We start from the raw sequence: 12302 nt of genomic DNA on the forward strand, positions 1-12302 counted from the left end.
GGAAGCAGTGGTTGCAAGTGGGAGGGGTGTGATACTGGCTGACATCTAGCAAAGGATCGGAGTGAGATGTCACAGGGGGTTCCTGCTTTTCTCTCTTGGCTCCAAGTGCCCTGTCTAGTTAGTGAGCAACACTGCACTGTAGGAGTAAAGTGCTCTATTGCCACCATTTCCTAGCAGTAACCACTCCATGTTTTAAACCTGTCAGAGATCCATCAGTGGAGTATGTGGTTTAGAACTAGGAAACAAAGTATTTGGCTACAGTAGGGTCCAGACTCGGGTGCACAGGAGCAAAGTTACAAACAGACTTTTCTTCTCTCTGTTGTCTTCCTATGTCAAAACCTATTTCCTCTGTAAAACAGGGACATACCAGAGTAGCACAAGTACTGTAGAAGCTCACCGTTTCACTCCATATGATAAATCTGTGTGCACTGCAGAAAGTGTGGGCTGATTCACTTCCATTAGTTTGCCAAACAAATGGATGAGCAGGGAGTTATCTCACATACTTCTCAGCAGAGGTAAAGAGGAAGCTCTTGAAGCCCTGTCACTATGGGTTTGATTCCGACTAGAGGAGAGGGAAGCTGTCTTTGCACATGTGAAGTTAGTTTAATCATGGTAGATGTCTGTAAGAACTGTTCAGCCCTGTAGGAAAATCTTCAGGTTTATGGCTTAAGCTTCTTTCATTTTCCTTGTGTGTTACAGTGACTTGGTGTAACCCGAGGACATTTCTTTCAAAAGATTTCTCAGAAGGTGTGGAGCAAAGATAACGCCATTATTACTTTAAAAAAGACTAAAAATTCCTTCAAGGAAGAAACAAGTCATTTGATGTTGAATTTTCTATTTTTCAGCATAGTGCGAGCTCAGAACTAACAGTAGCAGCAGGTATGTGTGCCTTCTTTCAGCAATGGAAATAATTTTTTATTTCTAGCCAGCTTCCAGAAGCTTGTGATCTGTGGGAACAGATTCTGCAGAGACACCCAACTGACCTGCTAGCCCTCAAGTTTTCCCACGACACTTATTTCTACCTGGGATATCAGGTACAGATGCGAGATTCTGTTGCCCGGGTTTATCCTTTCTGGACACCTGATGTTCCACTGAGCAGGTGGGTCGTGCTTAGTTTTGAAAATTGCTCTTCACCTGGTGTGCACATACTTTGTGGTTTTTAAGTTCAGACACACCTAAGTAACAGGATCTGTTGGAATCAGACACGTAGACAAAAACCAAGGGCTCAGAAGTGAATCAAGCTTGACCACAGACAGAACGTGTCTGCAGTGTCCCTCTTGACACTGTTGTTGAGGGATTTTTCTTAAGGGAGCTTGTGTCTCACTGCTGTCAAATACAGCACGTGGCATGGAATGCACAGGATAAAACTGCCCTGAAACTCACAGGCATGGAGAGTTGAATTACAGGTGAATTGATGAATTGAACGTTGATGAAAAAAAAAATCAGTATTTGTCTTGATGCATGATCAGGTGCAACATCCCCCACACTTTTTAGTAGTCCCTCCAATACCCCAACACGTATTTTGAGAAGCAGAAACTTACCTTGTGGTGTTTTGCCATCCAGAAATCTGCATGTAGAGTAGCAGTTCAGTATTTTTTAAAATGACTGTATCGGGCATATATGTAAGAGCGTATAACATCCCTGATTTTCCTTTACATTGGGCCTTTATGGCTTAATGGGGATGATTTATAACCAGTTTTAAAGGGCCACTTCACATAAAAGTACTTTCCTGTAGTTCTATTATTTTATTATATATATTTTTTATGTATGGTTTTGGGGCACTGGAAAAAGTGGAGAAGGTTGCCTTTGAGATGCTCTGATAACTTTGGTGACAACACTGTCTCACTTCCAGCTTTCTAATTCAGCATCTTGCAGCTGTTACGGAGATGAACAGCTTGTTCTGTGCAGCTCTTGATTCCATCTCATCCAAAAATGGAAATGTCTGTTCTGATGTGCATCTTCTTACTGTTTCCCATGCTGGTGTCTCTGGGCCACTCTTTTCCTCTGAGAACTAGCTTAGCAATTCTGTATCCTGCAAGCTTCAACTCTCATTGTAACTTTGCACTGTAAGGACTGGTTTGAGTCAAATGCTATTTCTAGTATGTCTTTTCAGTGCTGTATTAAATCTAGTTACAAATGCATGATGTGCTGTTTTCCCCCCTTTTGTTAGCTATGTGAAAGGCTACTACTCTTTTGGACTCGTGGAAACAAACTTTTTTGACCGTGCTGAGGAGGTTGCCCGCGAGGTAAACTGCCTGCTCTTGGGGCTAAAAGGTTTTAGAATTCTCAAACACGGTCCCTCTTGCTGGGTGGTGGTTTGTGCCAATGCCATGAACTGACTCTCTCTCATCCCAGTTGTTAGTTGAAGTAGCAAGGAGATAAAGCTCAACATGGAAATGCTCACAGAGCTTCATGAGCCTTGCTGGTACCTGTTCTCACATTTCTGCCCCACCATGGCAGTTGCAGCTGGACTGTATTTCCCTCGGTTGCTTATGAGCATGCCATGTCAGATGGGCTCAGAACAGCCCTATGAAATCCATCTATCAGCCCATCTGCCATTTCCCCCGTGTAAGATTGGCTGTTTGCTCCTATTATAGAATGCTGGATTGCCTCAATGTAGTCTGCTCGTGACAATCCATCCCGTTTGGGCTCCCCCTCCCTTTTTGTCCTAGATGCTTGTTCCTGAATTATTGAACAATTAACTGTACAATGGTCCTGGGCATCAGTATTAGCCAGCCTGTCTCCTTTTATGAAGATAGTAGTTATACTTGACTTTCTCCAGTCCATGGGATTAGCTCTGTCCTACAGGAGTCTCAGATACAATTAATCCCTAACGGGTGTTTTTGACAAACTTCCATCAAATTGCTGGAAGTGACAACTAACACTTAACATTACTAGGTTTATGGCTAACCTTGCAAAATGCCTAGAGCCTAGTGGGAGTTGTTGGAGCAAGGAGGTGGAATTGGCTGAATACTCAGATTTCCAGGCTGTGGATAGTTGGAGTGGTACAGGGCTGTACTTGACATGCAGAAAGTAAAAAGTAGTCTCTTGTTTGTAGATAAGCAGTGATAAATGTTCGTATTTGCAAGTCTGTAAGGTTGATCATGTTTTCCTGTTTTTCACTCCTAGGCTTTGGCTATAAATCAGACAGATGCATGGTCTGTCCATACTATAGCTCATGTAAATGAAATGAAAGCAGATGTGAAGAAAGGCTTAGAATTTATGAAGGAAACAGAAAACAACTGGAAGGTAAACATTCTTGTGGCATCTCTAAAAAAGCTCCTTCTAGGTCTTCTTTAACTCTGGTAGCCAAGTTCTTGAGTCCTCTGCATGCAATTCCTTCCTATCTGCAAACGTGTTACAAGCAATGCAGAGTTTTAGAGATCAACTGTAAAGAGAAATGATGCTTTTGTCTCTTTTCTAGTGTACTAATTACTTTCTTGTGTACTGGTTACCTTATACATCCAACATGTTCAATCCCATCTTCCAGAGTATTGAAGAGGTTAATTAGTCTGTCACACAGTCCTTTGCTGCAAATGAAGCTTAAGTTTTGTATTGGACAGCATGTGTTTCCCCAATGATTGTTTGTTATATTCAGAGCAGAAGGCTGTGAGGTTTGAAATTGTTAGAACCCATGAGAGTCTATCTTAGAGTCACCTGAACTGACCATTCCACCTCACCCAGAGAACAGGGCTGGATAATGAGACTAGAAAGACTTGGGGTTTTTAAGTTAAGCATTGGAAGTGCAGGCAGAAAAGCCTTGCTTGAAGTTCACATCTGTCATTTCCCAGGAAGCATTTTGTCCTTTAATATGTTAGTTTTAGTGAAAGTGTGATGCAGGGGATTGACAGTTCGGATACCTTGAAAACCCCAGTGACTTTTGGATTGATTTTGGAACTCTTGCTGCTTCAAATAGTTGCACATCTCTGTGATTTATACTCTTTATCCAAATAAAATCAAGTGCAAGATCAGTAAGTAGAAGGGTGAATGCTGAGGCATCTGAGTGAAAATGATGTGGGGGAAGCCTTGGGTTTGAGTTGTCTCCCTGAATAGCTGCAGGGACAAACGTACCCTGGCCAGTTGATTGTCTCTTTTGTCTCTCAGTAAATACTCAGTTTTGCTGAAGAAGGAAACAAAAATCTGACTACATAAATTTAAAAAGGAAGTTATTTTGTAAATAATTTCTTTCTTTTTTTCTTTTTTTTTTTTTTCCAGAACAGTGATATGCTTGCTTGCCACAATTACTGGCACTGGGCTTTATACTTCATTGAAAAGGTATGAGATATTTTCATACAGGTGTTTTATGGTCCAGATAGATCATCTAATGCTGTTTAAAAGGCAGACCTAACATTTCCAGGGGGGTTCAGCTATTGAGAAGGGTTGTTTTTGTAGAACAGCACAATGGCACACTAACTAAAGTTAGTCCTTTATTACAAATATTTTGAGAAGTTTTAATTGCATTGGTCAAAGTTCCAGGATCTTTGTTAGAATGTTGAAATATTGTTGTGAAATTACTGCACATTTGAAGATCCAATAGTCTTACTAATTACATTTAGAACAGTTATTTGATAGAAAGATGAACTTGGATCTCTAAGTTTCAGACAAAAAAAACCAAAATTCTTTCCAAATTGGATACTAATTATCTGGCCCAAAATTTTGCTGACTATAAAAATGAGGCAGTAAGCTCTAAATTGGGTTGCCAATGTTATTAATGTTACTAATTCTTATTATTGAAACCCTTCAAAAATGGTTGCAATTTTACCCAACCTGTCAGGTTGCAATGCATAATTTCCTTGAATTTAATGCTTAGCACTTGTGGGGTTCAGCTCCATAGGGAGACAAATGTGGCATGTTTGAGAAGGCAGCATACCTTCTCCAGAGGGCTTGTGTTGAGTGGGAATAGCATAGAAGGAGCATAATTCTCAGTAGTGGTTTGTTTATTTTGCCACCTTCTATCTACACAAGTTCTTTGAAGGCGGCTTAAATTTGTTTTTCCTCCCACCTCTTTGCATACACTGTGGGATGCACTAATTTTTGCAAAAATCCCTGAAAGGAACGCTAGAATGAGAAGCAATACCTGGTTTTTCTCCTTCATGAATAACTTGTAGCAGTATTGGAAGCTATTTTTAAACAAACCCTCAACATACTGATCATTTTGCCCTGTAAATCCAGGTTTTGCTTAGACTCCATTCCTGTTTTCAGTACCTCAGTGTTTCTTTGACTTGGTTTGTTCTGATCTTGTCACGTTAACCACGCAGCTCTCGTTTGCTTTTCCAGGGTGAATATGAAGCTGCTTTGACAATTTATGACAATCATGTGAGTAGGGGCCTTTTTTTTACTGAGAACGTGCTTAAGGTCACAGTTCATGCTTTCTTCCTTCTCTGGGAGATAGAAACCTGTCACAGTGTGTGATACATGTACATGTACTGTTTACATCTGTCATTGCAGTTTTTTAGGGAAACAGTTTCTCAACAGCTTTGGGTGAAATGCCCAAAGGACTGGTGTGTTACGTAGTTTGAGTGTTTGAAAGAGCTACAGTGGTACTGGTTTCCATTCTGTCTGTGTTTCCTATTCATGCTTTTTAAAAGGGTGTAAAATAATTTTCTTATAAAGTCAAGTAACAAAAAACTGGTTTTGCATGTTAGGTACTAAGTCCACTGCCTGGATTTTAAAACAATCTCTGTAAATAAGCAGTATCAAACTAGATAACACATTGTTGTGAGGATTGTAAAAATACTACAAGCATTAAGAAAGCTGCTAGGCGGATTTGTGTCAACTAACCTTGACAAAGTGAAGTCATATTTGTGGCACGGTTTAACATTGCAAATTCCTGTATTCAGGAAAAATGAAATTAGGACTATTACAAAACAGGTAATTTTGAATTAATAGAAGGATAAAATCAAACTTGTACTGTGAAAAGAAGTTTGCTAATCTGAGTGAGTTTGCAGTAGCAGATGAGTTGGCCAGGCTGTGAGTCCCTGTGATTGCAGATTGCCCCGCGGTGCCTGGCGAGTGGAAGCATGCTGGATGTGGTCGATAACTGCTCCATGCTGTACAGGCTCCAGCTGGAAGGTGGGATATCCCCTGGCCATTCTTCTTTATAACTGTAAGGCAGTTTTCTTTCTCCCTTCCCCCTCCCCCTGCCTTGCATGTTGAGGAAGTATTTAAATGTAGTTACAAAGCAAGCTTCATGAGTGTTTCAGAAGAAAATTCTGCTCTTGAGAAAAGCATCAATGTAAAGTTCCTAATGATGTCCATAAGCTTTGCTCTTCCCAAGAGCTTCCATTTCCCATGCCAGTATGGTATTGCAGTCAGCTCAAGCTAGCATAGGTCACATAAGTCTTCTTTGAGAAATTCACTTGTATTGTCCCTGGAGATCTGAGGCTGAGCAATCAAGTGCATAAGCCTCTAAAAAGCTGTAATGCTTACTTAAAGTGAGCACTGATTGATCCTGATTGAAACAGCTAATGTGTGCATTCTAGCTTTTGGCTTTGTGTACTCTCCTGGCTCAGTGGCATTTCCCCTTCACTTTTTAAGCTAGTGTTTATACATTAGAGTTCATGGTGGGGGCCACGATGGGCAGGCATCATTTTCACACTGTTCTGCTAAAACACTAAGATGCATTGTTTTTTTTATTAGATCCATCTTAACACACTGTCTTTTGGTTGCTACAGGTGGCTCATGGTGAGCATCCCTTCCAAGAAGACATTATGAGCACTCTCATAATAAAGTCAGAAGCTCACATAATGCAATCTAAAATATTGGCTTTAGACTCCTGACAGTCAATAAACTCTGCTCCCAAACACAGCTGCAGCTGAGCATTGCTGCACACATTTTGCCTCGTCAGGGTGTGTTTTCTTGAGTTCTGTAGGAATCCTTTTTATACTTAGTGACTGAAAGTGCATTGCAAAGTCACGCTTCTGCATGTGGCATTTTTACTGAGACAAGTATTTTTTGCTCTTAGGTGTGAAGCTTGGAGACAGGTGGAAGGATGTTCTTGCACTCACGAAGAAGCACACCAAAGATCACATTCTTCTGTTCAATGATGTGCACTTCTTGATGTCTTCACTTGGAGCCAAGGACCACAAAACTACCCAGGAGCTTTTAACAACTCTTCAGGAACTTGCCAAGTAAGCAAAGGAGTTATAGTGTTGGATTCTGTAAACAGTTTATTTCCTTTCAGTGGGATCACACATACGAGGAATAAAGTATATTATTAGTAAGGTCACTCTACAATATAAGTCAGTGGTGTGTGGTGGTTCTTTTGTGCTCTGGTTTAAAAGGTTCTTTCATAGCAGAACATTAGCTGGTAGTGATATTCTTATGGCTGCTGTTTGATGTGAAGTACATCTGCAGGAAATTAAATTTCAAGTACTACTAAAGTAATAATCTACAATATTTTGATTTCAAATTAAATTATTTGAAAAAATTGAGTATTTAAGTATTACATCTAAACAACGGGGGGGATTTCGTTCCCTTATGTATTAAATGACTGTAAATTGCCACGATTTTTTTAAGGGGTTGATTTATAGATGCTTTAAATGCAATTTCTTTCCCCCTCCACCCTTTTTTTCCCTTTTGTTTCAGCATCTGTTCCTTCCTCTTTAAAAAGAAGGAAGGAGATCCTGAAATTGGCACTATTTGTTCCTGGCTATATGTAGTTTTTAAGAACACTGTAATTTTTAAGAATACTTACAAAAACAAATAACTGTCAAAGCAAGGCTAAATATGTCTGATTTGACTAAAGTAGGAAATGGCAAATATCTTTTATATAAGTTTATATGTCAGTATATATAAAGTGTAGAAAACGGCACATCAGGGAAGCTTTAATGAACATAGGTGTTCATATACACTACTTATCCTTTCATCCAGTGCTTCCCTTTGCCTACATGTTCAGCCTTTTGTAATAATACAGATGTATGTTTTTAGCTGTTATAGAGCTTAATTTCATTATTTGAGAAAAGAGGCAGTGAGATGAAGGGGTTGTATTAATGATTGGATTAATTTACATCTCTCACAAATTTAGAATATATAAATGATCCCCCAGATGCATTTTGTCTGTGTTAAAAAAGCAGTCATGTTCTGGTGAGGTCAGCAGAAGAGAAATTGCAGTTTTCTTATTTTTTTAGGCAAAACTGCTTATTGCAAAAATAGGAGGGGTTGGGCTTGTGCCTTTTGTGGGTATATTCAGGAGAATGAAAACTGATTGATGGATGAGTAACAAGAAGGTGGAAGTAACGTACTACACCAAAGGATATGATCTAAGTCAAGGACCTGAAACATCAGGCTTTGTACAGTTAAAAAAGAAGAAAAAGCTGTCTGCAGGCAGTGTCAGACTGGCACTGAAATAGCACATATTTATGCTTTGACTTACGGAAGTTACCCCTCTTTCATTCTACAGAGCACCTTGTGAAGACCACCAGCTTTCCCTGGCTCCTAGTTTGGGGTTGCCACTGTGCCAGGCTTTTGTAGAGTTTGAAAATGGAAATTGTGACAAAGCTGTAGACCTGCTGTACCCAATCCGTTATCAGCTAGTCCAACTGGGAGGCAGCAATGCCCAGGTAAAGGAGACAAGAAAAGACTCTTTCATATGATTTAATCCCCTTTCAGGAGCCTCCATTAGGGACTTACCTAATCAACAACATTTCATTCTTAGAAAGTGAAAGCTGAACTGTGCTTGTGACTGAATCCTGTTTGCAAACACTTACTAGCAGGGTTAGCTATTTAATTTAATGTTGATATGTTTCCTCTCTGTGGATTTAATAATTTGGTAAACAAGACATTGTAACCGGCAATACATTATAAATTACTTATTACTTTGTATTTTACTGACTCTTTTTTTCAGAGAGATGTTTTCAGCCTGTTATTGATTCATGCTGCTTTAAATTCTAAATCACAGGCCAAACGAAACCTTGCAAGGTGAGTGTTTTCCCTGAAAAATATTTGTGGAAGTAGTAGTGTTACTAAAAGTAAAAAGTAATGAGTATACTCAAACCAATAAATTTAAAGCTAGAATTATATGCAGCCATTTATGTGAAATGTAGGAGCATTTAACCAGGATTAAAAGTACAATAGCTTCCAATTCTGGGTGCTCGTTTTCAGTCTGTCAGTGCTGAAAACAACACTGTTCTGTCTCCAAGGGATTCCTGCCCAGGTCCAGTGTATCCAGTGAGGAAAATCTGTGCCTCAAGTACAGGTCGTTATGGACTGATTTCCTCTTACAAGGACACTGCTGGTGATCTTACAGGAACACTGATGCTGTGCTCATCAATGTCCTGTTTCTCTCCTCCTTTCTCAGGTGCCTCCTGAGAGAACGTGATGTGGTGAGACCCAATTCACCCATGACAGAGCGACTTATCAGGAAGGCAGCAGCTGTCCATTCCATGGCATAAGGCTTCCCTCCATGCTTCAGGTGAGAGAGCAATGTGCTTACCACAAAGGCTGGCTGCAGGGAGGGCAGGGCTGCTGTGCTGGAATTCGGGGAGGTTCCCAGGGATCACAGATCTGACAAAACAATTTTCTTAGAAAAAAGGACACAGCTGTTGCGTTTCAGGAGGTTGTATCTTAGATGATTCCACAAAGAAAGAAGAAAACCTGATATTGCACAGCTTTCTGAAGCATCCCAAGGGCACTGCTTCTCTGGTATATTTTCCTGAACATTCCCTCTGACCCTGATTGTATACAGTGCAGTAACAGTGCCTGGATTTCAGTCATTCTTTAGCCCAATTTGTTACTTGGCTCACGTGTTGAGTAACTAATAACTGCTCAGGTAATTCAAAGGGAGCTTTTAAACAGAGCTGAGAGGAAGGTGTGGGGTCAGAGCCAACACAGGCTTGAAATGAATTCCATATTAAGCTTCTAGTCTATTCAGGAATGAGTCACAGACTTGGGCATTACAGATCTGTCTACATTCAGGATCTCTTTCTGGGTGCACATTTTTAAACTCCCTCTCATAAAATGTTAGGTTTTTCCTCTCAATATAGCATGGCAGAGCTTTCTAAAGTTATTATGTAGATGAAAAGAGACAAGAGGCATAATAGTGACTATTCTAACGTGGGTACTCCCTTAGCACTTGAAAATCTTTGAGAAAAAAAGGAGAAGCCTGGACTTCAGCTAAACCAGTACCATCTATGGAGGGTACTTTGGACTGGGGTCTTCTTGCTTACCTGAGTTTTTGGAAAGTCAGGCCTCACCATCATCTCATTACAAGGTGGTGTTTAAAACCAGTGTGAAAGCACACACTCACTCTGAGCAGGTGAAGACTGAAAGGGAGCTTCTGCAAAGCTCTGTCCCAGCACATGTGATCTGATAAGCTCTGGTGCTGCAAGTGAGGCACAATATGAGCCTCTGTCAAGTTCTGGTGCCTCTGGATTCCTGCAGTGTACCAAGTTAACAGATTGCCTTGCAATAGTATTCCAGAAATCTGGGATGATGGGAAAGATGGTATTCGAACCAAAACTGAACCAATGCCTCTTCTTCCTGAATAGAAATGCCACACTCTTCAACTGCCCAAGCTCTGGCTTTGCTACCACATCTGCAAACTCTCCTGGCCACAGATGCCTTCCCTTCCATCCTGCCCAGCTCAGGCTCTTCCCGTGGTCCACAGAAGCCTCTTCCTACACACAGTTTCCTTTTGACCTAAGAAAGCACTTCCATAGCTGGCCCTGCGCTGCCCCTGGAGCTTCTGCATAGAGGAACAAGAAGTGGAAGTGCCTTGCTGCCATCCTGCCCCCAGCCCTCCTCTGGGGCAGAAGTTGCTTATTTTTAAAGCAATGATAATTTGTGAATCCACGTAAGCGGTTGCATTCTTTTGTGCAGTCTTGTGACTTAAGACTACACCGTTCTTCAGCTTCATCTCTGCTTTGTCTGTCCAGCCATGGCTGAGGGTGACTCATTCTGGACTAAAATTACACTGGATTTTTACTATTATTTTTAATCAGTGCATTTCAAGCAATGACTTTAGACAGGACCTTTTTACTCAATGAATATAACAAATCTGATTAGGGAACAAAAGCCTGAGGAATCTCTGGCTGTGTTTGCAGGGAGTGGTTTATGTGATCCATTGCTATGCAAGTTTAAGAATGACAGTTGAAGTACTTTTGATATACCATAATTGAGAATTTTGTCTGCTTTACATCAATAAACTCAAAGATGGATTTAATTGAGCAAGCAAGTATATGACTTCTTTACATATGTGAAGTTTTAAATGTGTTATTCAGCTTAATTTCATAAACCCTTAACATTGTGCATCCACTTTGCTTCCATCACTGGGACTAGAAGCTTTTTCATTCAACTAGTATTAAAAATTTTGCCCATAAACGAGAACTTCTGGTTTTCTGCCTTCCCCTTACTTTTATCAAAAATCCTCAAACCATTCTGTCTTACTTCACTATGTGCTGCTGAATTGTTGGAAAATAATTAACATGCAGGTAGCTCAGTGGGTAGAACAGGAGAGAAAGAACTGGACCAAGGACATGCTGACTCCTAAAGGCTCTTTGTACCTAAGCAGAGCAGCTGAAAAGCAGGTGACACAAACTTTATATAAACATATAAACCATTGTTTCTTTCTGCCTCATGCTCCTGCATTCAGAGCATGTATTTTGCAGCTTCCCCCCCCTTCAGCTCAGCTGCGCAGACTGCAGTTCTCTTCTTCCTTCCTTCTGCAGAGCAGCTCTCATCTCCAGTCCACCCCCTCCGTGAGGAAAAAGCCAAAGCCCTGTGCACTTGAGAGCTGCACCCCCTGGCAGCAGGGCAGTTTTGACAATGTGAACAGCACTGCAATTCCTATTTCTTCCTTTGTCCTTCCTCTGCATGTTGTGATTTGGACTGATTTTAAGCTGTCAGCATCTCGCTGGCACCCTCCATCTAGTGTTGCCTCATTCAGATTCTTCTAAAGTCAATCATCTAGATATTAAAAAAGTACACCCTTAGAATGAGTCAATATCTCACTACTTCAAGATATGAAACCCAGTAATTTTGATACTACTTCACTTAATTGTTTCCCCTTGTTTTAGGACTTCAACAACTGCTCAGAGCAGCTGTTCAATTACATGAAATCCAAGCACATTACCCCACCACATTAATATTAAACGTATCTTACTTAGGAAGTTAATTTCCAGAAATATTCTTCCTGAATCAAGACTGTTCTCTCCTTTGTATCTAGCTAAGCACCTGCACCATAATGCCAACCCACATCTGTGCAGTTCTGGTTTAGACATGTGGAAGGAAGACACAGAGCACAGGCAGCAGCTGGTTCTCTGCCGTGTTTACGTACAGAGACAAACGGCACACTGACAAGCGAA

The 12302-nt window shown here is 40.6% G+C and overlaps 1 protein-coding gene across 8 annotated transcripts in view; it reads left to right on the forward strand.

Annotated features, from left to right (window-relative positions):
* Positions 1–12302, forward strand: part of TTC38 (tetratricopeptide repeat domain 38) — a 33916-nt gene that overhangs the window by 11370 nt on the left and 10244 nt on the right. For 4 of the 8 annotated variants that reach the window (XM_027702563.1, XM_027702568.1, XM_027702567.1 and 1 more), the window contains 11 exons: positions 926–1099; positions 2171–2246; positions 3130–3249; positions 4216–4275; positions 5278–5316; positions 5991–6072; positions 6965–7130; positions 8402–8561; positions 8846–8919; positions 9299–9412; positions 10488–11165. In XM_027702563.1, the coding sequence (XP_027558364.1) occupies positions 926–1099; positions 2171–2246; positions 3130–3249; positions 4216–4275; positions 5278–5316; positions 5991–6072; positions 6965–7130; positions 8402–8561; positions 8846–8919; positions 9299–9392 (1045 nt within the window). In that variant the 3' untranslated portion in view covers positions 9393–9412; positions 10488–11165. Of the gene's footprint in view, positions 1–925; positions 1100–2170; positions 2247–3129; positions 3250–4215; positions 4276–5277; positions 5317–5990; positions 6073–6964; positions 7131–8401; positions 8562–8845; positions 8920–9298; positions 9413–10255; positions 10385–10487; positions 11166–12302 lie in introns of those variants that run through there. The other 4 variants (XR_003537209.1, XM_027702566.1, XM_027702564.1 and 1 more) reach the window with 2 other exon arrangements.

This window comes from Neopelma chrysocephalum, unplaced genomic scaffold (assembly GCF_003984885.1).
Source record: "Neopelma chrysocephalum unplaced genomic scaffold, ASM398488v2 Primary Assembly neopelma1_188, whole genome shotgun sequence".
In the NCBI taxonomy this organism is placed as follows: domain Eukaryota; kingdom Metazoa; phylum Chordata; class Aves; order Passeriformes; family Pipridae; genus Neopelma; species Neopelma chrysocephalum.